Source organism: Meriones unguiculatus, chromosome 8 (assembly GCF_030254825.1).
Source record: "Meriones unguiculatus strain TT.TT164.6M chromosome 8, Bangor_MerUng_6.1, whole genome shotgun sequence".
Lineage (NCBI taxonomy): Eukaryota > Metazoa > Chordata > Mammalia > Rodentia > Muridae > Meriones > Meriones unguiculatus.
This window is the reverse complement of record NC_083356.1, coordinates 66,017,640-66,044,508: the sequence shown is the minus strand read 5'-3', so window position 1 is coordinate 66,044,508 and position 26,869 is coordinate 66,017,640. Positions and strand designations below refer to the sequence as shown.

The window sequence follows — 26,869 nt, the reverse complement described above, 5'->3', positions numbered from 1 at the left end:
CTGCTAGCCAGTTCAGCTCTTTCCCGTACCTTCCTACTGCTGGTCTTACAGTGATGACTAATCCTGGGTCCTCCCACCTCCCCAGATTCCCTATAACAGGACCTATATGCTGGCAAGTCAAAAGGGAGCTGCACTGACCAGACTTAGGCCAGTGCGCCTTTCTACTGACACTGTCCTCAAGAACTACAAGGTGGAGGGGTTGAAGCAACCGATTTCCTACACTCTCTCTTTTGCCTCAGGTGTGTCGTTCCTCCTACACTTCAAGGTCTTTTCCTCTGCGTTTAGGTTCCATCATGTGCTTGTACCTTCACCAATCCTCTGTCTAGGGACTGGGACAGTCTCTGTGGGGTCTTTTTGCTGAATAGGAATGGAATTGAAACTGGGGTATGGAGCAAGGCACTGTGGGTTGCATTCTCTGTGGAACTGCTAGGTTTAATCCTGCCCCTTAGGTCTCAGGGGAGTCCAGCAGTCTCACCAGTTCTACTACCGGCTCAGGGCCAAGGCAAGACTGGAGCTCTGGACAGGTGGTTGGCAGTATTGGGTTTTGGCTCTGTGCCTAGCCCCCGCCTAAGGCGAGGAACCAGCTGTGAGAAAACTGTTGTGCTCGGGCAGGAGAGTTAATACTTGTGCAGGTGAGGTAGGGACAAACTCTGGTCACCAGTAGTTCTCAAGCTGCCCCCATGCGGGGCTCTTTTTTCTCGCGGCTTTCGCCGCAACTGTATCTGCTGCTACTGATGTCGTTGAGGCGAGTCTGGACCCAGGAGCACGTTGGAACTGCCCCTTCCACATTCCCGGTGGCCCCCGAATGCCCCGAGGCCTGCTGGTGTTCACTAGGAGGCAAGGCCAATTGCTCCGGACTAGCGCTGCCTGCGGTACCAGATGGCCTGAGCTGGCGCGTACGTTCACTGCTGCTAGATCACAATCGCGTGAGCGCACTGCCTCCAGGCGCGTTCGCCGATGTGGGCGCGCTGCTTTACCTAGACCTGAGGGAGAACGGGCTTCGGTCGGTGCACGCACGAGCTTTCTGGGGTCTGGGAGTGTTACAATGGCTGGACCTGAGCACCAACCAGCTGGAAACTCTGTCTCCCGGCACCTTCGCGCCGCTGCGCGCGCTGAGTTTCCTTTCCCTAGCGAGTAACCGGCTGGCACTCCTGGAACCTTCCATCCTGGGCCCGCTCCCATTACTGCGCGTGCTCAGCCTGCAGGACAATTCACTGTCTGCGCTCGAGGCGGGTTTGCTCAATAGCCTGCCTGCACTCGAAGTGTTGCGCTTGCGAGGCAACCCCTGGGCGTGCAGCTGCGCTCTGCGCCCGCTTTGCACCTGGCTGCACAAGCACCCGCGTCCCGCTTCAGGTGAGCCATCTGGGTCGCAGGACGGATAATGTTTGGTGCAGTTGCTGCCATCTGATGCTGCTCCTGTGTCCCGCAGAAACTGAGACCCTGCTCTGCGTGTCTCCAAGACGCCAGACGCTCAGCCTGCTGACAGCCTTTCCGGACGCCGCCTTCAGACACTGCGCTCAGTCACTCTCAGCGCGAGACCTGGCGGTGGTCTACGCTCTCGGGCCGGTCTCTTTCCTTGCTAGCCTGGGCATCTGCCTGGCACTGGGCTCCGTGCTCACTGCCTGTGGTGCACGGCGCCGCCACCGCCACCGCACCAAGGTGCGCCTCTTACTAAGGAGACAGCCAGACCCCGAGGGCCCAGCCTCCCTGGAGACCACTGGGAGCCCCGCAGCTGCACCTACCCAAGCCTAAGTGGGCTGCGGTTGTTTCCAGCGCTCCCGCAGTGCTCCGCACTTTGAAAACTCCCCAAATCCCTGGTCCTCCCTTCACCCTTCCTGTAGGCGTCAACAATAGACACAACCCGGAAATTTTCTGACATTCCTTTAGGCATCACCACTGAATACTGAAATTAGGGGTGGCTGTGCGAGCCCGGTGTCCCTGGGGAAGAGGGGCAGCGCGCTGCTGCGCACGGGCGGCATGGGGGAAGGCACGCGCTTGGACACTTGGGAGAACCGGTCATGTACAAGGTGTTGGGTGAGTGACACCCGAATGGGAGGCTGATGGCGCTCCCTGGTGCCCAAGGTGCGGGGGCTCGCAAGCCAGCGTCTGAGGAAGTCTATTGTGGCTGTAGGTAGAAGAGAAGGCTCAGCCCTCTTGGAGTCTGGAGCCCTAGACAGTTGGGAGCCAGAGAGCACCCCTGGGAAGCGCTACCGCTAGGGCAATGAAGGCTAGCCCTGGAAAGATCAGGGCCAGCCCAGTGAATAGGGTTGGGAAGGGTCTTGGGAGGGTGGTGCAGTAGGAGAGAGGTGGAATTTAGGTTGCAGAGAGCAGGCGCTGGAGGAAGGGGGGGGGTGACCTAGCAAGCTGGGGCCATGGGCCCCCACTGTAGCTTAGGGTGGTAGCTGGAGGAAGGACGGGACTGCCATTTCTGCTCCAGACCGCTCCGACGGGGGCCACTTAGGCCCCTCACCCCACTGCTCAGAGACCCCAGGGCCCTGCCTCTGCCGGAGCGCCCTGTGGCCCTGCCCAGCTCTGGCCCATCCTCAGCCGCTCTGGTCCGCACCTTGGTCCTGCAGGGGCTGCCTGCCAGGCAGCAGGGCAGGCGGACGGGAGGCCCAGGGTGGGCAGTCTCTGGGGCGGGTGGGCTTCCCTCAAGCCTTCCCGAGCAGCAGGACTCATCAGTGTCCTTGGCCGGGCTAACTGGGCAGGTGGGCGCCTCCGGGGGCCTCACACCACGGTGCTGACCGAGGGATCTGAGAGGTTGAGCGGGCCCGTGATATCAGTGGGATGGTACTGCTGTAAAATAGAAATACACAGACAAGGCGGCCCGTTAGCTCCGACGTCGGGGGCACGCGCGGGGCCGGGACAGGGTGGACCGGCCAGCCGGCCGACCGGCGGGCAGGCGGGCACGGCCCGGGGGAGGCTGGGGGTGCTCCTCCCCCGACCCCGTCGTGCTCCGGGGTTCTGCGTGGGCCAGGCCGCTGTCCCGTGCGTCTGTCTGTCTGCGGGGGAGGGGCAGAGGAGGGCGGGCGGGGCGTCTCAGCTCTCCCTATGACGGGAACACAGCTGCAGCTGGCCCTCCTCCCTCTCAATAGCGCGTCGCGGCAGCACTGTGTCTTTTTGGTTTTGCAAAGCGCCGCGTCCACCCCCGGTGCTCTATAAATAAGAACCAACAATCAATACCTGCTGGCCCCGCCGGCTACCGGGGATCCCAGCCCTGAGCGCCCAGTGCTGCCCTGGCCCAGACCGGCCACAGGACAGGGGCAGAGGATCTCAGCAGCTGGACCGACCCCACCCCACCCAAAGGAGCCCCCACCCAGGCCTCCCTCTGAACAGCACCCAGCCCCAGAGACAGGGTGGGAGCTGGGCTGCCCTCCCCCACCCAGCCACAGTGGCAATGCCCAGAAGTCAACCCTGAAGGGTGGGGCCAGCTCCAGATGGCCAGGAAGAACCGGTCCCAGGGGCCCAGAGAGGCTCAAGTAAAGATAGAACTGAGAACAAGTCCTGGGAAGGAACCATGTAGATCTCCGAGTTGTACCCGACCAACTCCAGATGGGGCCCCGAGACTGACTGATACCCACTGAAAATGGCCTGTCACCTGCAGGACTTTCGTACTTTCCTCTTTGGCCACCTGGCCCCAAAAGTACAGATTATCTTTGTCAAATTTCCCCTTTCCCACACAAATTCCAGCCCACAGGGCCCTTAGCCCTGCTCTCCCTCCCCCGCGCCCCCTTGTGGGAGTTCTGGCTCAGACCTTGCAGCATAGGCCTTGCCCACTTTCCCAGGTCTGGGTGACCCTGGAAATACTGTTTGCACCAGCTCCTGGAGCCTCAAGTTGGTGCAGCCCACAGACCCTTACTCTTCGTCCACTCTTTCTGTACCAAGGCCCTCAGAGAGCTGAGCAGCCAGGCCTCATGGGCCTTTCTGGAGCACCCTCGTACTTTGAGCCTGGGACTTCAACTGCTCTGAATCAAATTGTTTGCTTTCATTTTGGACACCGGGGCGTAACTACAAATCTAGATTCCTCATGGGACACAAGCCCTTTGTGGGTGACATTACCCACTGGTTAGAGGGGCTTCCTGTAAACTAGAGGATAACTGCCTAGGACCAGGGAGGGCTCTAGCAAAATGGGAACCCATTGGAACCCATTTCTTCTGAGTATGTATTTTTTGCTGCAGTGGCATGCTGCATGCTGCCCAAGGCAGGGGACAGGGGTTCTGGTTCTGAAAGCAGAGGTCTGGCTCTGACAGTGGCCTGTGGTTTGTGGCCTGGCCTTAGCCTCCCCTTCCTGGGCCTCCCTCTGAGAACCTCAGTGTTGCCTTAGGTGCTCAGGCCAGGGCTTTCAAGGATACCCTCTCCATGCTCAGATCACCTGGGCTCTGCTGCCACACCTCCATCAGGGACCTGTTAAACTTGACCCCACCCCACTCCCCACCTGCAGTCTCCCCTGATTGGTCAGTGCCAATGCTAGGCCCCAGTCGTCCACCCAGATGGACCCAGGCCCGGCCCCCAGCCCCCGGCCCACACAGAGACCACATGGAAGATGCAACACGCATGGCTCTGGTGAGACAGGTGAGACAGGTGTCTGGGGGGCGGGGCCAGTGGCCAGACAGACGGACGTGATGGGACATCACAGCTACACCCTCCAGGGCTGTTTTAGGGCAAGAGTGAAGACATCAAGCCCCTTTCGGAGGCAAGAGAAACAGGGATAAAACAGATGCAGTGTGGCCTCCTGGCAGGGGCAACCTGGGACAGGGCTACTCTGGTTCCCAGGGTCTGGGTAGTCCAGAGAGGTGGTGAGGCTGACTGACTGACCAACAACATGACACAGCTTCCAGATGGTGTGTGGGTCATGGCATGGGGAGAGAGGTGGGCAGACTAACGTGGAGACACATGGAGAAGCTGAGGACTAGTGAGGGCTTGAGGATAGGTCTGGAGAGTTCTAAAGGACAGCCCTTGAGTGGGTGGAGGGTGGGCGAAGGACTGACTTGGCACAGATGGCCAGGGTTGGTGGTGGGGACAGGGGTGGGATGGTAAAGGAGAGGGAGACAGACAGGGGGCAAAGGAGGAATCAGAGACGCGGGACTGGGGTGCTTCCCCCTTACCGTGTCTTTGGAGGACCTACGTCTCTTGAAGCTGGAGGCCAGGGTGGAGGTGATAGCCCTAAATGTGGCTTTCTTTTTAGGGTCAGGCTCTGCTCTACCACTCTTTCTATCCTAAAATGAATATGTATAAGTGATTAGATGGCTAAGGGTGGCGGCCAAACCTGCCCTTGCCTGCTCCTTGGGGGCTGTTGCCAGGCCTGGCCAGCCACTTAGTCAGTCAGCCTGGCCTGCCTCATTGTGCTATACAGATGGACCAACAGCCAGACTTTTGAGAGTGACTTCTTCTGTCCGGGGTTGGTCCTGTCCTTGTTTGTGCTGGGGCTGGGCTGGGGAAGTCCTGCTGGCACTTTTCCTGGGATGTCCGCCTGGTTCCCTGGCTTAGAGGCATCCTGAGGAGGAGGGGCCCCTGATGACAGGAAGAGCTTCCCCTCAGGCCACACCAGCCTTTTTGTTCAGAGGCTGCTGACCCCAAAGGGTACACAACTGGACCCAAGGAGGTGTCCAGTTAGAATTGGAGTGATAGACAGAGGCAGATCCGGGGACACTGGCCTGGAGTCTGATGGCCAGAATGACCCTGGACAGCTGTGGCCTGGTCCCCAGGGGACCTGTAGAGCCAAAAGCAAGAATGGGTGGATGATAGGTGAGGGGCCCCCAATAGCCCTGTCCTCCCACAGCCCTCATTGCAACATCAATGTCAGCTTAGGACACAGCTCCAGGAAGACACCCAGAGAAAGAGAAGAGAGAAGTGAATCAAAACCTGGCCATTGGCCACCAGTCTTCAGGCCTGCATGAACCTCACTGCCTATTCTGTCCTTTCCATGGTGGGCTCTGACCATCCTACATGCAGCCTCATCCCTGATAACTGAAAATCCACATGGATGTGGCCTGAGGCAGATCAACCCCATTTGGACTGGAGTCACGAAGCAAGACACAGCATGAAAAGGGGTCCCTAGATGGTGGCAAAGGAGCTTGGATGATAGAAGGCTAAATGCATCTCAGGTTCACATGCTATACACAGGTGGGCAGGTCTTACCCTGCCTGCTTGCCCTCCTACGGACTGGGTTCCAGTAGGTGACTGGAGACAGAGGGGCCAGGTAGAAACTTGAAGCAGGGTGTATGGCCTCCCTTGGCCCAGCTTGGCAGTGGGTGACCACCTGCAGGCAGCCCCTGCCTGTGCTGCCCCTGTGCCTTGGGAACACTCACCACTGCCCCTGGCCATGGCTCCTAGCACCAGTCCTGCCCATGAGCCAGAGCCAGTGCCACAGCCTGTAGGGATAGAGTAGGGCCATGGCCTGGCGGGGCCCTGGACGCCAGGCCTCGGAGGGTGGCCTGTCCTACCTGCAGGTTCTTCCTCCACACGTTCACTGCTGCAAAAGCCAGCTGCATCTGCTTCCTACGGGCATCCTTGTGTCGCTTGTAGGCGATCTCAATGAAAATCAGGAAGATTCCAGCCACGATGCCTCCAGCCACCAGCATGAAGACCCCTGTGTGAAAGGCCCAGTGGCTCATCTGCCTGCCTGAATGCTATCGCCCCTAGAGAATCCATCACAGTACCATGGCAGCATGGAGGACCCACCTGCCATGTTCTCAAAAGTGAGAGTCGCAGGAGCATTGCTTCGGGAGTCACATTCCTGATACCGAACCCATGTCTTATCCAGATCTTCCATGAAGCCATTCTCATGGGACCTGGGTAGGGAAGGGAAAAGGAAGGGATGGGTAGCAGCAGGTGTGGGGCTGGGAATGGGCAGGGCTTGAATCTAAGAATGAGGCTGTGTGAGTGTGCAGGGCATTCAGGGGGAAGGACTGGGAGTGAGCAGGGCTCACAGGGGAGGAAGCACTGTGGAACAGGATCTGTAGTTCTGTAGTCCAAGTGGGGCTTCTGGGCTGGTAGTGAGAAGGTTCCCCCAAGGGACTGATGCCTGGTTTGATGCCTGGTTTGGGTGGAGAGGATCCTTTAAGGCAGTTGTGCCTGATGATATCAATGACTAGTGAACAACTGTTGGCCTAGGGTAGAACAGTTTGGTGTGTTCCCACTGGGGCATTGGGAACAAGGTCCAACCTTGTGGGGAGGCTCTTAGAGCAATGTGGAAAAGGGAAAGGGAGTTTCCAGCACAGGGTAGACTCACTTGAGTATAGACAGGGAAACATTTTGCTTCCAGGGGCTGTCCTTGCGCATGCCGATGCCAAAGCCTGAGCGAAAGAACAGCTCACCCGTGGTCACCAGGTCACATTTCTGGGAAGCCTCAAACTCCAGCACCGCTGAGTCCCAGATGAAGGCATGGAGCTTGCTGCCGGCAGAGGCAAAGTCAAAGGGACAACACATAGCCTGTTCATTCTACCCTGCTCACACTACAGCACAGACAATCTTCACTGTGTTTCCTGTGTGAGTGGACTCCCTTCTGCTTGTCCCTTTCTTATCCCACCCAACCATGGCGGCCCTTTGTCTGACTGCTCACTTGTCCCGCACAGCCTGGATGGCCTCAGCTGCGCTCTCATAGTTGTGCTTTTCCATGTGCCGGTACATGGTGCTCAACTCCACCTGCCTCCGGAAGTAGATGTCCACAGAACTCTGTTTTACAGTTGCATAGATGAACTTGTCTGAGGGGTTTCTGAGCTGCAGGGACAAAGATCTCAGCTTGTGGCTGCTCCCCAGACCTCACCAGAACAGACACTCCCTCCTAACCTCTTGACCCTTCTCCCTGCCCGAGGGCCTCACCCTTGGATCATTGATGCCTGTGATGCGCTCCTCAGGTCGATCCAGCACCAGGAAAGCTGCTAGGTTGGCAGTATAGGAAGCCACGATGATCATGGCAAAACCAGCCCACACCATACCTAGGATACGTGCAGAGAAACTTCGGGGGGCACCTGTGGGCAGAGACTTGGGTCAGTTCCTGGAAAGCAGGGGATGCAGCCAGGCAGGACCTGGGTTTAACCTCACCTTCTCCAATGCCAGAGTTGAGTAGGACACCCCAGGAGAACCACATGGCAGAGGACAGGGTCAGTGCATCCTCCTCCTCCTCCTCACTGTTCACCTTGAATCGGCCAAATGGACTGTAGAGTGCAAAAGGAAGGCAAGACAGAGGACAGGAGAGGCATGTCTGCCTGGTCCTACCCAGTTCTGCCCACCCTGTAAATGAAGGGAGTCTGGCTTTCTGCATGGTGCTTACCTGAAGCGGTCCAGGAGGTACAGCATCACAGCCACCACATGGACGGACAGTCCCACTAGCAACCAGAGTGTGCTCTGAAAAGGCTGCATAAATGAGTCCAACGTGCTCCGGGGGATCTCCTGCAGGTGATGAAGTGGTCAGTTTCTCCTGGGCCTTCCATGCCCCTATCTCATCCCCACCTGACCCCTGCCTACCTTCTTGACAAGAATGGTCAGGCCCTGGTACTTGAAGGGCTTGGAGAACTCTATGTACTGTGCACGCTCGTTGTTGATGGTCAGTGGCGCCACAATCATGTCTGCTTGACCACTGAGTAGCTCTCCCATCATTCCATTCCACTCCTTTTTGTTGCTGTTGTTTACCTGAAAAGTGACAGAACCAGTGGGGCTGCAGACAGTATGGGCATGGGTCCTTGAACAAGATCTCCCACACCACAGTAGTCCTAGCACATGGGGAGCATGTCTCCTGTTCCACATCTAGCTCATCTCTAACACCCAGCCCCAACCAACAGGTCTCCCCTAAAGAGGCTCCACCCGACCCATATTTTTTCAATTAATCCATCTCAACCTGAAGGACCCTCCCACTAGCCCCTTCACTCCAGACCCTACTTCTGCCATCCACTCCATACCCGCTCCTGTGTGCCAAACTTGCCATCTGCCACCAGGTGCACCTCATAGGTAAAATTCATGGTCCGTGCCAGCTTGATGAGCAGGTCAATGCAGAAGCCATAGCAGCACTGAGGCACCGTGTGGCGGGCTGTGGGCAGTTAGGGAATAGCAACAGTGGGTCCCTGACTTTACTTCCCTGTGCCCTACCACACTTTGCCCAGCACTCACGGCTGCCTGGTGACGTGTCATTGGGCCCTGTGCAGATCACCTTCTTCACCGGGTCACCATTGACTGTGAATTCCTCTTTGCATGTCCCATCACTCAGTGTGGGCTTGACATACACAAAGGGCTCTTGGTGGATTGTCACTATCTGGGGGAAGACAAGAGCCAGCCTGGGCCACCTGCCCTTGGGTGTCTCCAGGTGCTGTCTTCTCAGCATGCAGCAAGCCCTTTTTCCCCAGGGCACTGTCAGTCTCTCGCCTGAGCCCCAGTCCTAAGCTTGGAACCTCCGCGCTGCTTTTCAGAGGCCAGTCTACATGCACATCCTTCCAACATGGTTTTCATTGCCTGCCTGCTGCTCTTAGGGGACAGACACAGGTCTGGGAGGAGCTAAAGCAGGGCACAGACTTCCTCAGCCATCTGCCCTGATTCATCAGAAGTGCCTCCTTCAATACTGTCCTCACTGTGGCCCATTTCTCCTCAGGTCCCAGTTTACACATTACTCTTATCATTTGCCAAATAAAGTAAAATATGCCACCCTGGCCTCCACTGGCATGTAGCTTTCAGTCTTTGACCCTTGTAATTTTTTTCCCTCATATGTTTGCATGTAAGTTTGTTTTCCTGTGTATTCATGACTAACCAGGCTAGACTGGTTAGTCAGTAAGCTCTAGTGATCTGCCTGTCTCTGTTCCCTCCTTCCAATGATAGGGTTACCATGACTACAGTACACAGCCATGTTCAGATTTTTACATAGGTGCTGAAATCATTGAGCTATTTACAAACTCTAGTATATATGTGTGTTTGTGTGTGTGTGATCAACTCTGCCTCTTAAAAACTAAGATTAAAGGTATGTCCTACCAACCTACCCCCTCCAGCCTCTTTTTTTCTTTCTTTCTTTTTTCCTTTCCTTTTCTTTCTTTCTATTTTTTTTTGTTTGTTTTGTTTTTGAGATAGGGTTTCACTGTATTCCTAGCTGACCTGGAATTTGATATGTAAACCAGGATGGACTTGAACTTACAGAGATTCATCTGCCTCTGCCTTCTGAGGACTGGGATTAAAGGTGTGTGTGCCATCACTGCCTGGCTCTCTTTTTTTTTTAAGGAAGGACCCCATAGAGGGAGGAGAAGTGCAGTCGGGATATAATGAGAGAAGAATAAATAAAGTAAGTAATTAGAAAAAAGAAAACCAGGCTTGTAGGAAAGCCTATAGGGCATTTTCGTAATTAGCCATTGATGGGTAAGGGGCCAGCCAATTGTGGTGGAGCCACCCCTAAGCTGGTGGTCTTGAGTTCTATAAGAAAGCAGCCTGAGCAAGCCATGAGGAGCAAGCCAATAAGCAGTGCCCCTCCATGGCCTCGACATCAGCCCCTCCTCCAGGTTCTTGCCCTGTTTGGATTCCTGTCCTGACTTCCTTTAATGATAAACAGCAATATGGAAGGGTAAGCAAAATAAACCAAATAAACCAAAAACAAAAAAAAAAAAAAAAAAAAAGAAGGAAAGAAAGAAGGAAAGAAGGAAGGAAGGAAGAAGGAAGGAAGGGCCTCATATAGTCTAGTTGGCCTCCTACTTGCTATGTAGCTGAGGATAACCTTGAACTCCTGATTCTTTCATCTGCCACTAAAGTACTGGGTTTAAAGTTGTGCTCCACTATACCTAGTTATGTTTTTCTTCCAAGGCTGCCTCTTTAGCCCAGGCTTCAGCTTTGATACTCTTCTTTTCCTGTTCTCTAGGGCTCATGGTCTGGTTAGCTGGGGGACAGGTAGAAGTCTGGGGAATGCTGAAATGTAACACAGGCAGTTGCTGAGGGCCTCTACAGAATGTGGAGAGCAGAGGGATAAGCAGCCCAGGCAGGACTGGACAACAAGGCCAGGAGTGGTGGGAGGAAATGGAGGAGGTACCCTCAGCTGGGAGTCTTGAGAAGGAAGAGTCAAGAGAAGGGGACAGGACCACATTTTTTTTTCTATTATATGAGTATATATGTTAGTGCTGTCAAAACACTAGTGATGGGATTAGACAAATGTGTCAGCAGTTAAGAGTACTTGAAGACCCAGGTTCTGTTCTTATTACCTACATGGTGGCTTACAACTATCCATTCCAGTTACAGGGGATCCAATATTTTCTCCTTACCGCTGTGGGCATATGCATATATACATAATTTAATACATCAGTGGGCCCCAAAATATTGCTAATATCCATCTGCACCTTGAGGAGTTCCCTTGGTTATTGATGTTTGGCTTTCAGCTTTTTTTCCTCTTTGGTATTTTAAGTCAGGGTTTCTTTGTGTAGCCCTGGTTGTCCTGGAACTAGTTCAAGACCAGGCTGGTCTTGAACTCATAGAGATCCACCTGCCTCTGTCTTCAGAGTGCTGGGATTAAAGGGGTGCACCACAACCACCCAGTGCTTTAAGACTTTGCAGCATCAGGTGCCTGAACTGCAAAGAGATATCACATTGGCTTTTCAAGGAGACACTCTCCCCTGTGGGAATGGAGGCAGGCACTCACCCATAGAGTGAGACCACAGGCCCCAGGTTGCAAAGGTGAGTTCAGAAAATTAGCAGGGTTGAGTTATTTGATGACACAGAGAAGGTTAGCTAGGTACATGTCTTAGGTGGTCTATGATATCAGAGCTGGGTGTGGTGTGGCTCAAATGAAGAGGAATTCTCAGAATTAGGTGGGGAGGGGGTGGTGGCCCATGGATTAACTCAGTGAATGTGTAAATCAGACTGAGGGAAAAAGGGATTATACAGAAGGAAACCAGCTTAAAAAGTGGGTTCCTGGGTGTCCAGGGAAAAATGAGACACTTAAGACAGTAAATTTAAGTTGAACTCTGCATTGGGGCCCAGAGTACCCACCCTTGCCCCTCTGCCCATACCAATAAGTTCTTCCTCAGACTTAGCTAGAATTGGGCCAGAATAAAGTGCTAGTGAGAGTCCATTGGACAGAAACTGTAGCTTCTTTCCCCACCTACACCTCTGCTTCCTGTGCCATTTGTTCCATGACCTCACTCCCTTTCATCCTGGTCTGAAGGAGTAGATGAAGTGCAGGGGATGGGAATCTTGGAGTGTGCCAAGAGGGTCCCCCACCTTTAGTCTGGTGGACATCTGGTATCCTCGAGGCTTCTCTGTCTCTCCTCCTGGCCAGATGATCTTCCTGTCATTTGGGATGACCTGGGGGTGGGAGTATGAGATGGAGGGTGGCCACGCAGGGGTCTTGGCCCCAGGACCCTAAGGCCCCAGCCCCCACCCCCTCATGACCCCCACCTACATGGGTACCATTGTAAATGCCCACTTGCACCAGCTTCCGATTCTGCAGGTTCATGATACTATAGTTGGCAAACTTCCGGTCCCCATCCTCATTGAATTCCACACGGCCAGTCACTCCATCTGCATACTTGGAAGACATCAGCACCCTGGAAGAGAGGATAGTTTATACCTATCAAAAATACCTGTTTTTATTGTCTTCTGAGCAGCCTAAGCTCCCACTCCTTCTTCCCTCGTCTCAAGAAAGGAAAGCTTGGCAGCTGGTAGTGCCTCACACTGAGTGGAGGACATGATACATGCCTGCCAGCACCAGGTGGACAGTATAGCTACTGCATCTGAGTGGGTCTTGGGTGCCCGACCCTATGTCAAAGGCCTCTCTGGATTAGGACATATGATTATCACAACCCACATCCTGGTTTTACAGGGAACCTCAGGCCCATTTGCCATCAAATAGGGGAAGTAGATCAAGCCTGCACCCAGTCCTAGCCACTGGGTGCCTTACTTGGGGTATATGTTTGCTCACTGGAGCATATCAGTGAGCTTGTGTGCCTGCAACACAAATGTAGGGGTCACCCCTAGGAGTGTGCTTATGGTATACATATGTCACATATGTTCCTCTTTGATTGAGTTCCTGTGTTCATTCACTGGTTTGTGTGTGCAGCCTATAACTGCACAGAGGCATAGCAAACTGTGGTAGGCACTGTGGACAGTGGCTCCGGAGTCAAGTTCTGCAGCCATTCCCTTGGTCAACTTTGAATCTCAATTGTCAATGGATGCCTACTCTGAATTTCTGGATTCCTAAAAGGTTCCAAGCCCCACCTGCAGCAACAACTTCCTTCTGGGGCACCAGACACTTTGAGGAGTGAAATAAAATCTGCAGGGTGGACACAATGGGGTGGAGAAGTGGAGGCGGCCACAACTTCAGTGACAGCAGAGGTAAGGGCACTAGTAGTGAGGAAAGGGATGAGTATCACAGTAAAAACAGAAGATGTGGTGCTGGAATATGGACAGGCGATGGAGGTGACTAACCGTTTGTATAGCATGTCCTAGATGAGGCGGGCTGCACCACCCCTGGCAGAGTGAACCACTGCTTGAGAACAGCCCATCCTACTGCCTAACGATGACTCCTCCCACCTGAGGGCAATTCCGCCCACCTCTTGAACAGTGGTCCGGTCTTCCAGATGTTGGTGTTGCCCACGCAACCCCGCGGCGGGTCAGTGATGTTCTCCTTCTCTAGGAGCTCATGAACTGCCTGAGCCACCACGCCCACAGCGTCACTGATGTGGGCCGACTCATTCTTGCCATTGATGAGCTGAAGTCCGATGATGCCTGCGTGACCCCGTAGATTAGAGACTGAACAAACAAGCCTACAGTCCCAAGCAACCCCACAACCCAGCACTCACCATCAGGAGCGTAGCGCAGGGCGTTCCCTGAGATCTCGCGCTCCCCCACCAGCCACACGTACCCAGAGCCGGTCATGTTCAGCATCGCAGCTGCGCGGTACACGGTGGCAGCGTCGTCCTCGCTGTGGGGCAGACCCGGGTGACGAGCCAGGACTCCACCTCTCTCCCTACCCCTGGCCACAGCCTCTCTCCACGCTCTGGAGAGCGTGCCTATGCCCACAGCCCTTCCAGCAGCTAGCCCCGAAGGTCTGCACAGGAGATAAGGCTGGACCCAGGACCTTTTCAGTCTTCAGCTGCTGACTTCTGCCTTTAGGGTACAAGATGACCTTCCGAACTTGGATAATGATGGCACACTGTTGGACACTTGCTCTGTTTTCCAAATACTATGCCAGAACCATCTCAGCATTTTTACAGGGAAGGCATTTGAGTCAGGGTACAGTGGTGGTAAGTGGCAGAGTAGGGTCTGTGCCTGATAGTTCAGTCCAGCGCTGTGACCCAGTGAGCTCTAGGCAAACCATATACCTTGTGGAACTTCCTGCTCAAGGGTGTGAAATGACAAGGGGAGGGCTCTGGGCTGAGGAGATGTCAGTAATATCCAGCGCTCTAGTTGCTGAGCTGAGCATCCTGAAGATACTATTGAGCAGAAGAGAGACTGGTCTCCCAGTAGCTATGTTCCCTGACATCCAAGGCCAGGGCCACCAGGACAAGTCTCACCTTGCAGGGCCATGTGCTTGAGGTGCCCTCATAAGTAATTCCTGTGAACAGTGAATCAGGGGACCTAGTCTCCTGAGGCTGTGTCTCCCACGTCATGACAATGACTCTGGGGTCTTTCAGGTCTCCTCTCCTTACCCTGCTCATGTGAGACTCTTCCATTCAGGGTCCAACCATGACTGGCTTACCCAGTGCATGTTTAGAAGGTACAGTAAAGCCAAGTAGATTACCTGATATTGGGTATTCTTTTTCAAACTTTTAAGGTTAACTTAGTTTATGTGTATTAATGTTGCCTCCATGCATATATGTGTATCAAACAAGTGTCTAGTGCCTGCGGCCATCAGAAGATGGTGTCAGATCCCCTAGAAATTGGAGTTATGAATGACTGTGAGTCACAGTGGGTGCTGAGAACTGAACCTGGGTCCTCTGCCCTTACTGGGTTATTTTTATACCAGATGACTCATAACCAAGATAAACCCAGTTCCCTGAGAAGCCTGCTCCCAACTTTCTCAATGATTAATTATAACAAAAAAAAAAAAAAAAAAGAAATGCTCAACATTAAAAAAACCTAAGCAGTTCTTCAGCCTATATAGGCCAGAGCCAAATGTGACTTTAATTCCAAATATGACTTTAATCCCACCATTTGGGAGATAGAGGCAGGCAGAGTTCCACAAGTTCAAGGCCAGCCTGGTATATACAACAAGTTCAAAGACACAGAGACCCTGTCTCAAAACTAATGAAACTAAAATAATATATGACATGGATGCTGTACACTGAACATGGAAGAGCTCACTGCACCACACATGTCAAGGAGCATGTCTGATGTCAGCCATACCCACCAAATGGAGAACCCCATCTCCCAACACAACTCAGATGTACACAATGTCACTTGGTAGAATGATTGTGATCAATGAAATGGTTATAGAAAAAAAAGTCTGGTCAATCCACTAAACCTCACCAGACCATTTTATAGAAATGTGAGAAAAATAAAGATGAAAAGTTTTGGAAATGGATTTTGTGTTTCCTATAGACTAACAAAGCCTGAAAAACAGCTTAACCTCTATCATGAAGAAGGAGTCAAAATGTGATGAGGGCTGGGTCCTCCCTTACTTAACATACATGAGCTTGAGGTCCCATGGGTTCTTTGGGGTTTAAAAAACAGTGTGCATTGTGAATATAACTCGTGTAGTGAAACATGCAGTATATTCATGTGAGGCACCGTCTGTAAATGGCATGAATATGGTGATGCTGAGGTATGTGAACGCTGTGTGCATCTATGCTGTCTGCTCAGTGTGCCAGTGGGTGCTGTCCATGCATCTCATATTCACCTTAGTATCTGTGTCTCCCGTGACCCTTCTGCTGACTTCTTTGATATAGCTGTCTGGCAAGCTTGTCTGTAACCCTTGGGTCATCAACATGGAGGAGTCTCTTCTCACCCTATGTCCCAGGAAAGGGGAGACTCCCTTCAGTTGTGGTGGGTGGCCATGAAGTAGCTCACATCCACTCTTCTTCTGGGGCCTGACTGTGGTAGGATTCTATGAATGGCTGTTTTCTGGCTTGTATTCTGTTCACCCTCATTATAATACATAAGTTAAACAGGTCTATTTGGCTTTGCCCATTACAAAAAAAAAGCCTAATAGTTGAATAGGTATGTTTTAAAAGAATGGCTTCCTTAGTAACATTGACCTCAAGAAGGTCTTCATGCCCACTATTCTGAACATTCTTTTATCTGAACTAAACAAATCTCCCTTAAGCCCTATGATGAGAAGTATAAACAACCAGAAAACAGGAGAGGAAGGGGCATTTCCTGAGCAGGCTTCTTCTTGGGCAACCTGTGCTGGGCTCGCCTTCCAAAAGCCTTTTCTGCCCTGCTCTCTTTTCCAGACACATTTCTCTCTCTCTCCCTACTTTGTTCATCCCTCCCTCACTCTGATAGGGTCTTATGTAGCCAAAGCTGGCCTTGAACTTGCCAAGTACTTGAGAATGGTCTTGAACTCTTGATTCTCCTGGGCCCAAGCGCTGGGATTACAGACGTTCACCATTATACTGTTTTTCTGTGGTGCTGAAGAGCAGATCCAGGGAATTGTTCATGCTGGGTGAGTGAGCTATCAAGTGAGCAATATCCCTGGCCTCATCTGAATGTGTTTTTAATCCACTCTTTGGAAGCTCCAGACCATCCCTTACCCCAAAGTGTGCAGTTAAAATCAGTTGTTCTCTCGGATGTGACCCGCGGTAGCTCAGCAACCAGTTGGCTTCCCATAGTAAGAGGAACAAGGACTATTTCTGACAGGAACTCAATGGCTGGCTCTTTGACCTCCCCACCCCCTAAGGGAGGAGCAGTCCTCCCTTAGGCCACAGAGGAGGACTTTGCAGCCAGTCCTGAAGATATCTGATAAAACAGGGTCAGATGAATGGGGGGGAGGTTCCCCCCCCATCCGTGGACTTGGAAAGGGGCAGGGAGAAGCTGAGGGAGGGAGGGTGGGATTGGGAGGGAATGAGGGAAAGGATACAGCTGGGAAAACAGAGTTAATAAAATGTAACTGATAAGAACAAAATAAAATTAAAAAAATAAAATCAGTTGTTCTCAATCCATGGGTCAACACCCCTTTCGGGGTTGCATTTCAGATATTTACACTATGATTCATAACAGTAACAAAATTACAGCTATGAAGTGGCAATGGAATAATTTTATGGTTAGGGTCACCACAACATAAAGACTGTATTAAAGGGTTGCAGCATTAGGAAGGTTGAGAACCACTGAGTTAGATGAATAGCAAAGACAAATGGTCCATGACTTTGCAGTCGATGTAACTTTGCACTGTTAAGTGCGAAGCATGCCACAGTGTGTGCGTAGTGGTAGTGGGGCAATGACACGTGCTTGCTAATGCTCCTGGCGGAGCTGGCGGAGCTGGCGGAGCTGGCGGAGCTGAGGATACCATTCAACACCACAGCTGACCACCTCACAGTGTCACCCTCACAGTGGAGCAGCTAGTCCCAGCCCTGCCATTTAAGTGAAGACATGGTTTGCTTCCTAGGCTGAGTCCTGTTGCCTGACCCTGTAATCTGTGGGCAGTGGGCAGTATGCATCTGGCTGTGCAAAGAGAGAGTTTGTCGATTAAATCTGCAAACACCTATCTATCCTGTCCCTTTTCTGTCAGCAGGACAGCAGAATTGGGGGTATTTTCCTCCAAGGTGATGACATGATGTTTTTTCTCCATTCTATTGGAGCTCAGCAGAGCTACACACACTATTGACTGGGTTCACCTGGCCTCTCTGTTGTCACAGGGCTGCCAGCGTCTTCCCAGTTTTCCTTCCCACGGGCCTTAGGCTCTGGGAAACCTAGTTGTTTTGTACATAGGGAGGGTTTACTGTGTACACTTTCACAGCTGGAATGGGTTGGAGGCAGGCTGTCTAGGAGCAGCCTGTTTCATGAGTCCCCATCAGTGGTTTTGGACTTGTGCTCACCTGTATACCTGCATATGACTTTGCTGGGCTCCTTCTCTGTTGTCAGCCCTCAGGATATTTACATAGCTGTGCCTCCCAGGCTCGGGGCTTCCCAGCACTGTATCTACAACCCCCAAACTTTAGGGTGAATGGTACTATGCAACTGCAAAAAGGGGAGAAGCAAGGAAGGGGTAGGCAGGATGACGGATGGCTCAGCTCCAGGTGAGTAGGAAAATGGTGAGATGGAATACAGCTCTCTCCTTGCTGAAGATCTTTTGTTGTTGGCTTTTTTTTAAGATTTATTTTTATTTTATGTCATTGGTGTTTTGCTGTATGTATGTCTGTGTGAGGATGCCAGATACCTTGGAAGTGAAGTTACAGACAGTTGTGAGCTGCATGTGGGTGATAGGAATTGAACCCTAGTCCTCATCTCGTGCTCATACCCAATGAGCCAGCTTTCCAGCTCCAAGTGAAGATTTTTGTTTTTTTCCAAATTGAAGCTCATTTTGCACAATAGTGCCCCAAACCTAGGCCAGATGGTGGACTTTTGCCCCAGGCAGAATCACAATGATGTGATGAGAAGCCCAGCCTACTCACCTTGCAGAAAGGATGATGACCCGGGCTTCCAGTTCCCGCGCCTCCATCAGCAGAGCCGTCACATTCTTGGTTCCTGGGTCAAACTGCAGCACCTTCTCTGCCTGTGGTATGAGCAGGAGCGTTAGCAGACAGCTAGGAAAGGCAACATTGTGCCTCAGTGGCAAGAGTGGGGCCAAAGCTGCTAGGAACCCCGAGGCAGCTTAGCTAGAGCTGCTGTGGCCTGTCCTTGCCACCTGCACTGTGCACTTGCCTCCTCACTCTTCGCTGGCCTGTCCTTGCTGCCTGTCTTTTCTTCAGCCTGCTTGATGTCCTGTACTCTCTCTGCTCCTCTCTCCGTATGTTTTCTCCAGGTCTGTCTTTCCATCTCACTCCTGTCCTCATTTTTGCACTGAGCATGCAAGCTGAAGTGGACCCAGACTCAGAGACGTGCAGCGAACAGGAAATAGAAAAGTTTTGGAATGCAACTGGGAACAGAGATGGGGCTGACTTTTCCAAAACCTTGGGAGATCTCAGCTCAGACCTGATTCCTCTTGCTCCTATAGGAGCGGCCCAGACTCTGAAGTGACCAGGTGGGCAGGCTCCCTCCCTGGGTTCCACTAAGAAACCCTGGCGGGCCTGGAGATTCGCATGCACTTCCCAGAGCAGCGCCTCCTGTGGCCGTGCTGGTCTTGAGGACGCGGGCCAGGGTTACGGCGGGTGGGCTATGGGCACCCACACCGCCCACCCCTGCCTTCTCCTGCCTGCCTGCTGCCTTCCTCACCACCTGTCTCTCCTCACTACTCAGGCCTGCGGCTCGGCTCGGCGCGGTGGGCCAGACAGCACCCAGTGGCTGAGGCACCGCGGGCCGGGGCTCGCTAGTCGGTAGGTGGCGTGCACGTCCATGCATATATACCTTGGGTCCGCGCTTGTTGTCATAGGACAGTTGGTCGAGGTTTTCATAGTTCCTTTTTTTACTCTGATGAATAATGTGCACAGAGAAAATATGCAGACACAGAAGAAGATTATAAACGGTTGAAAATGACGGCGCTAAAGCAATCACACCACCTCCTCGGCACGTCTGCAGACGGGCACGTACCTGGAGCTCGCAAACACCGAGACCCGAGTGGGGCTGGGGACTGGGGTGGAGAGCTGAGGGTGGAGGGGACATAGGGGCAAGGGCCACGGAGGCTCCCTGCCATGAAGCTATACTCTTGGAAACAGTCACTTTCAGGAGAGAGGGTAGCCCTGTCCGCCACCCTTGGGGGTCCCGCTGCCACCCCCACCCCTGTCATGCACCTGCTGTGTGGCCCCAGCAGTACCCATCCCCACGCACATCAGTCCTGAGTGAAAGAGGAGCAGCTTGCAGAGCCCTGTCCCCATGACCCTCCCTCTCCTCCCCCTTGTCTTCCCTCCTGCACTCTAGAGACCAAGAAGATCCTCTTCTCATTAACTGGTATGTTCACACCCAAATGCCCCACGTTTGTGTCTAAGACTGAGTGTGATTGGATGTGTATATATATGCCCATCACCTTCATAGAAGGTAAGCCTATGGCAGTCAGTGATGGAAGGGCAGAATAGTATAAGCATGTGTGTGTGTGTGTGTGTGTGTGTGTGTGTGTTTAAGCTTGTGGTTACAAGCCAGGGTAAGCAGGCACATTTGCGTGAGGAAGTACTTGTAGGTGATCCTCTTGCACAGTGCAGATGGAGTGAGGTCTGTCTTTCCAAAAGGTGTGGCGTGCCGCTCAACTATCCAAGAACTGAGAAACAGTGTGTATGTGCTTATGCGTGTGTGAGCAGATGGTTGGGTGTGCAGGGGTCAGGCTGATGAACAGGTGAGCATATGGGTAGGATGTGTGCTATGACGAACAGAAGTGTGAAGGAACCTGTCAGATGCTGAGAGTGGAACTACCTTCACAGAGGTGGAGCCTTTGGTGCTAATAACCATCCCTCCTTCCCAGACTCAGTGGGCCACCATAAAGAGTTCACTCTGGGCCTGCCTCTAGCTTCACCCCTCCCCCCAAGCCTCTCTACTCCTTCCAAAGGCCTATGCCATCTTGGGTGTAGGGATAATGATTGGTGCTAAGTATGATGAGGCCAGCTATGATTTTGCAGGCAGAACATGCTCCCACCCATCTCCCTCCCTCAGATGCCTTTTGTGGCCCCTCCCCATCCTGGGCCTCCTTCTTTCTGCTACCTAAAAAGCACCATGTGGTGCTTGGTGCTGTGGGCCCTGGGACTAAGGAAGGATCAGGGGCTAGATCCTTATTAGGCTAACCACGAATGTTGGCAAGGAAGGGCATAGGGGTCACTTTGACCCCCCAACCCAAAGCCGGCTCTGGTCTCTGGCAGTTCCACACGTTGGGGGCCAGGCTGAGATGGGGATGTGTGTGTCCTGGTATCAGTGTCTACATAGTCCCATGAGGGATGTAGAGCTCGGCCCTGAGGTGGGAGGGAGGGGGGGAGGGCAGGGCACAATGTAAGCCTAAATAGATAGCACAAGGTGGAGATGGAGTTGCAGATGAATGGCGCTTCAGTTAGGGCCATGGGCAGCCATGAGGCAGCAGGCTTTCAGAAGATGAGACTTCTGTGAGCACACAGATTGTATCCCAGCAGATAAAGGACCCCAGTGCTCTCTCTGGGGAAGGACTCTGTAGAAGGTGTCTCAAAAGATATATGGGACTTGGTGTCTGGCAGAGAGGGGCTGAGCAGGTCCTGAGTTATGGGTCTGATTTCTGGGGCCTTGGCTGGGTTTAAGGAGGCCTAACGCTGGGCGCGGGACAGGGGTGTTTGCAGAGCTCCAGGTGGTCCAGCCCTCGCGCAGCAGGGACTGACAAGAAGGAGATTTCGACTAATGGCAAAAGCAAGTGAAATGAGCCGAGGACAGGCCAGGGCGGGCGCCGCCAGACGCAGTGGTGCTGAGCATGCAGGATGGAGAGAGAGTGTTCACAAGGAGCCACAGACATGGCATGGCCCGCCTGCTCCTGCTCAACAAAGACCTCTGCAGGGCCAGGGCCTCACCTTGGATTCCCGCTCCTCTAGCAATGTCTCCAGGCGCTTCTGTGCTGCCCGGCCCTCATGGTCATCGCTGACCAGCAGGATGATATGATTCCAGTTGTAGACACGCATCATCTCAAACCAGACGCTGGACTGGTGGGAGTAAGGCGGCACGGTACGTAGGAAGCTCAGGTGGATGCTCTGTGGGTGAGACCAAGAGGTTGAGGAAGGGCCAAGCTGAGCAGGCTTTCCAGTCTCCCACTATTGGGGTCACTACCTCCCCCCTGCCCTTCTTCTTCCCCTGTAAACATCTATTGTGAGAGTAGAAGCTTGACAGTTTTCCAGCAGCACCCTGACATGAATGAAGAGCCTCTGTTTCTAGGGGGGCTGCCACCTTCCCACCATCCCTAGAAACGCTGACCATAGAAGCTTCTCCAAGACCTCAATGAGCCTCACATGGTGCTCTCCACAGTTTCAATAACAGTATTTGGGGCAGGGGTATATTGGTAGAACATTTGCCTAGTACAAACGAGGCCCAGACACTGGTAAGAAAATAATAACTGCATATATAGAAAATAAAAACTAGCAAGTCTTCTCTTTTGAAACCAAACATTACATTTCTTCTCTGGAACCCAGTGGCTGCAGCTTACCAGTCACTGTGCTGTCGAAAGACTGTAGCTGCCGAGGACTGTTTACGTCTACCCCGGTGAATGTGGCTCCTTCCATATCCTTATCATTTATACTGCTCTTGGTTCACTGAGGCTTCTAGGTTAGTTTTTACCAGTTAGTTCCCTCTTGGTGGCCAGGGGCAGTGCTTTGGAGTGAAAGAATGTTCACTGCCTCTGCAACAGGCTGCAGGCAGGCTGCACTACAGATTGGCTCTGAGTGGTCCTGCTGGCCTGCATGATGGGCAGAAGGCTGATTTTGAGTTGGAACCATCAAGGATCAGAGTGTGCCTGTGATGTTTGGCTCCACTGTTGGCCCCACACAGGTCCTGTAAGTTGGCCCGTAGTCAGTCCCTAGGTTGGTCCTTTTGTATGGGGCCTCCCAGCTTCTTGTTTTTCCCTGGCTACTTTGCTTCTTCTGATCATTCTTCTCTTACACATAAGAGTAAAAGTGTTCCAGAGAAAATATGGCCAAGAAGCATAGGATGAGAGCCTGTTTCTCACTGGCATACAAAGAGTAGCTTAGGCACCTTAGCAAGTGGGGGGCCCCTTGGCCTCAGTCTGTCTGACCCTCTTCAAATGGGCCCTCCTATAAGATTTCTCTCTGGCTCCTTTTTTGTCACCAAAGTGCAGACCCACCACATGCTTGGGATGACAAGTCTCCCTGCTGTAAGGCAGATTTTTCAAGGACTGTAGGTTCTGGGAAGGAAGACTCTGGAGGGCTAAGGAGACCTGGAGGCCCTCTAGCCCTCTGGCTAGTCTCAGGCCCCACCTGGTTGTCCCCAAGTGGCTCCTGGATGTCTGCTGGCTTTTTGAGTCTACAGGTTATGGGGAGCAGACTATGATGCCTGTTAGGCCACTGGCTGCATTGCATCCCAGTTGATAGGCCCTCACAAAAATCACAAAAAAATTAAAGATTGTATGACCTAGAACAAGTTCCTTGTGTTCCTGGGCTGTGGTTTTCTATAACTCAGTAGTTAGAGCTTTTGTGCCCAATTGAATGGAAGCTATCCCAGCCTTTGGACCACGAGCTCTTCAGAATGCTGAGCTGAGATCCTTTAGTTCCCTGAGACATGGGGTCTCCTACCACAAGCAGCCTGTTCTGACTGCCCTGTCTGCCACCTCCTATGTGAACTTCAGTTGGCAAGGCTGGGATCCACACCATCCATCTCTACCCCGAATACTTCTCCATCCAGGGATCTGCTTCTCCTGGAAACCTGGAAACTTCTCTTTAACTCTTTCACGGTTACATGCCAAGCTCACTTGTTCTAAGAAGCTCCATGTTTACCCCTTTTTCTAGCCCATGAAGCCCTCTTCTTTCAGAAGGTAATGTTACTGGTTTTTTCACATGTCATCATGAGCCAGCCTGAGTATGTGTGACTGTCTGAGCATCTGTGACTATGGAAGGGGAGGGAGAGTGATGATGCTAGTGTTGTAATATGAGAAGGTGTGTGGAACTGTGTGAGAGTGTGACAGCTTGAGCATAGCGTGAGTGTTAATGTGTGGTCAGTATGGAGCCACATAAAGTTGTCACAGGCGTGTCAGTGTGATTGAGTGAGTAACTTGTGTACTAATACTTATGAGATTCAGTGTGAGGTATGTAAGTGTGGTTATAAGTGAGTTGCTTAAAGTCCCTCAGGGGCAGCCTGAAACCTAAGCATCCCACCCCACCTGGATACAATACCCAGTGCCAATCCACCTGGCTCAGCTGTGTGTGGCCCTGAGAATCCCTGGGTCTGAGTCTGGTGATCAGGTTTACCTTGTCAGAGTAGATGGACATTCGAGTAGTCAGTCCCAGTACAGGGATTCTGTAGAAGCCAGCCGTGTACGAGACAGGGGTGGGTGTGAAGTGGTCGTTGGGGGTGGGCGGGTGACTCACTAAGATAGCATAGACCTGTGGGTACAGGAGACAGAGTCAGCTCTGTGGGATAGGGTGAACATTGTACGAGAGTTTGAGGTCCACAAGTAGCAAGATCTGGACTAGCATGCCAGATGGTGCCATTTGTGCACATGGTCCCACATGTCCAAGAGACAGGAGAATGAGCCAGATCACAATGCTCTGGTGATGAAGCCATTGTAGAGAGACAGGCAGCACTGAGTAAGACTTTAGGGATACAGCCACCATACACACACATACACACGAAGTTGGCAGATCCTTTCTTCTGACCAGGGCTCATCTCTTGTAAAATGAGGAGGGGGGCAAGTTTCTGAGCAAAACTCTTGCATGGCCTCTGCACTCTGTGTAGAGTGAGGACTGGTTCTCACTCCCCTCACCATAACACCCAGCCCGCACCCTTTAGGTCACATCTAGGCATGCATGTGACTGTTGGTGTTCATGACACATGCTGGAACATGTATGCACTATAAGCATTGAGCATACAAAGCAGTACGTCCAAAACAGTATGTGCAAATGTGTGTGAGTGAGCATATGCAGTTGATTGTGTCATATGGAGATGCTAATGCAATGTGTGTGTGCTAATGTCATGTTCAAGCGCATGCATGTGAGCAGACATGCTCGTGGATGTAGATTTCCTTTAAAGAGCATGTATTAACAGCCTTGGCACAGTCCCTGTCCCCATCTTCATCTTACATAAACTGGTGCATTGCACCTTATGGCTTCATTGGAATTCAGCAGCCAGTTCAGTCAGGGGTGGATAGCTTCAACACCACATGTCCTTCCCCTGCTGCACTGGCTCCTACACTGTGCCTCGTTGTCTCTGGGCATGCGCAATCCTCATTCCCACCCCTGCAGTGCCTGCTTGCTCTGGCACCTGGACCATCCATTGCAAACCCATGAATGGGGGAAGGGAAGAGAGGTAAGGAAAGAAACAAAGATGGCCCCACGCCTCATCTAGGGGATGCCCTGAAATGTTCCTCCATCTTGTGCCCAGAATGTCTAGACCCACACTGACTGGATGGAAGAAATCACTGGTGATAGTCACATGACAGCACACAAGGTCCTTCTGAGGACCAGTCCAGCGGGAACTGGCAGACACAGATGTTTGTTCCGGGCCTCTCCAGGTGCCAGTTGGCTCGGAGTGGTTTGGTAAAGAGACTGAGAAGGACCAGGGAAGGATGAATGGAACTGGGACAGGGGAAGGATGGTGGAGGAGCAGCAGAAAGGGGAAGAAGTGGTCACCTGGCTGGAGATGAGGTCCTCACACACTGACAAGGCCATCTGTATGGCGTTGGGCTTGTGGGTGACAGAGGTGGCGTTGAGCTGTATCTTCCAAGAGCCATGTCGCTTATTGGCCTGGTTCACAGCCTCGCGGAACATCTGCTCGTGTTTGCGCGTGCTCAGCACTGCACCGATGTTGACGATCTTGGGGTCGCAGGCGGCGCGGGCGAAGGAGCAGGAGAAAAGCAGGGCGAATGTCAGCAGGTGCATGGTGTTCATGAGCTCCGGGCACGGCGGGCCTAGTGCTGGGTTGCACGAGTGCGACGACCTCGCGAGGTACCACCCGCGGGCCCCCGGCGCGGTAAAGCACCCGCGGGTCCTCCTGGAGCCCGGGGCAAGAGCGACGGACGCTGTCCGAGGTGCTGAAGCGTGTTTGGCGCTGCTCGAACACCGGCGCAGGAAAAGCGGAAAGGACAGCGGCGCGGGCTGCGCGGCTGGTCCCGAGGCTGCCGCGACTGCAGCCGCTGCGGAGTCATGAGCAGGACCTACGCGTCCTACCCCTCCCACCGCCCCCACTTCCTGACGCTGAGTCGAGGGCGCGCCTACTGACGCGCGCCTGCGTTGGCGTGAACGCTTTCAGCGCGCGCGAGGAGCGCCCACGCGGGTGTGTGCACGCGCGTTAGCCTACAGCGACACAGGGACAATCATCCGTGTGGTCCCAGACCCGCAATAGATGAGCTGGGAAGGCTAATGGGTTTCTCATCACCACGTGTACCTGCACCCTTGAGTGTATTTCAACATGAGGGAATTTGTTGCGCACATTTGTGTGTGTGCCCATGCGTGTAGTTACCCGTAGTTTGTAATATTTTGGGGCTTGATTCTTCCAAGGACAGGGAGAGACCCTGTCCCTCAATACCTCTAAGGGAAGGACATTGATGCCTGCCTCCTGGTAGGGCTCAGTAATGCAGGAAAGAATTGGGCACACTCTTGAAGCTGAGGTAGGATTTTCTAGTGTCCAAGGCCAGCCTGGGCTACATAGTAAGTACCAGGCTAGCCAAAGCTACATAACAGGATCTGTCTATATATAAATAACACCAAAATGGGGGGGGGGGAATCTAACCAGATCTTCTTAGATCTGTGACTTAGACTCCCCTCTGGAGGTTAAGAATAAGTGTGACATTGGCTGATCTACTATAGAGTTACCACTCTAGGAGACCTGAGGGAGACTGAAGACAGAGGGAGCTGTTTACAGCAATTAAAGCAAGGTTAGACATCAGGCAGCACAGCAGCCTGGCATGTCTTAGTTAGGTATTTTGTATTTCCTGCTTCCTCTCTTTGACTTCTCTTTAATGTGTTGCCAGGTCTTGCTGTCATTTCCCAGAGCTCTCCTTGATCTTTTGAACCTGGCAATCCTAATTCTTGTCCTCCCTTCAGCCACATAGAATACATCCCTTCCCAAATTTAAAGAACAGCTGAAGTCCCACCCCTACAAGTGACATCATTATTTCCAAGAGCAACCAAGGATTTTCTCCACTGTACGTGCTTCCTAGGGACAAAAGAGGTGCTCTCGACACCTAAGTGCTAAGCAGTGCAGGGAAGAATCC

The 26,869-nt window shown here is 52.7% G+C and overlaps 2 protein-coding genes across 9 annotated transcripts; one reads left to right on the top strand and one right to left on the bottom strand.

The window, feature by feature from the left end:
* Positions 1-456: 456 nt before the first annotated feature.
* Positions 457-1,881, top strand: Lrrc26 (leucine rich repeat containing 26). The gene is made up of 2 exons (XM_021651088.2): positions 457-1,353; positions 1,430-1,881. The coding sequence occupies exons 1-2, from the start codon at positions 681-683 to the stop codon at positions 1,750-1,752; spliced, it is 996 nt and encodes a 331-aa protein (XP_021506763.1). The 5' UTR covers positions 457-680; the 3' UTR covers positions 1,753-1,881.
* Positions 1,865-25,846, bottom strand: Grin1 (glutamate ionotropic receptor NMDA type subunit 1). Of its 8 annotated transcripts, none has more exons than XM_021651087.2 (21): positions 25,287-25,846; positions 23,907-24,041; positions 21,507-21,683; positions 19,402-19,464; positions 18,510-18,610; positions 13,758-13,879; positions 13,509-13,683; positions 12,359-12,503; positions 12,178-12,261; positions 9,106-9,247; positions 8,898-9,025; positions 8,467-8,631; positions 8,273-8,391; positions 8,044-8,156; positions 7,822-7,970; positions 7,562-7,719; positions 7,232-7,393; positions 6,682-6,791; positions 6,444-6,589; positions 5,106-5,216; positions 1,865-3,156 (listed from the first exon to the last, which is right to left on the bottom strand). In XM_021651087.2, exons 1-21 carry the CDS (start codon positions 25,542-25,544, stop codon positions 3,040-3,042), a joined length of 2,880 nt encoding a protein of 959 aa, XP_021506762.1. In that variant the 5' UTR covers positions 25,545-25,846; the 3' UTR covers positions 1,865-3,039. The 8 variants fall into 8 exon arrangements, with proteins under 8 accessions (XP_021506762.1, XP_021506755.1, XP_021506758.1 ...); XM_021651080.2 differs by having other exon boundaries at positions 1,865-2,796; XM_021651083.2 differs by lacking the exon at positions 5,106-5,216.
* Positions 25,847-26,869: the final 1,023 nt, after the last annotated feature.

Excerpts from the sequence above, each read along its gene's own strand:
- Lrrc26 (XM_021651088.2), top strand. The coding sequence starts at position 681 with ATGCGGGGCTCTTTTTTCTCGCGGCTTTCGCCGCAACTGTATCTGCTG. Across the intron at positions 1,354-1,429 it reads GCACCCGCGTCCCGCTTCAG|AAACTGAGACCCTGCTCTGC; the intron begins GTGAGCCATCTG and ends TGTGTCCCGCAG.
- Grin1 (XM_021651087.2), bottom strand. The coding sequence starts at position 25,544 with ATGAACACCATGCACCTGCTGACATTCGCCCTGCTTTTCTCCTGCTCC. Across the intron at positions 13,684-13,757 it reads CCTGCGCTACGCTCCTGATG|GCATCATCGGACTTCAGCTC; the intron begins GTGAGTGCTGGG and ends GGGGTCACGCAG. Across the intron at positions 8,157-8,272 it reads TACCTCCTGGACCGCTTCAG|TCCATTTGGCCGATTCAAGG; the intron begins GTAAGCACCATG and ends TGCACTCTACAG.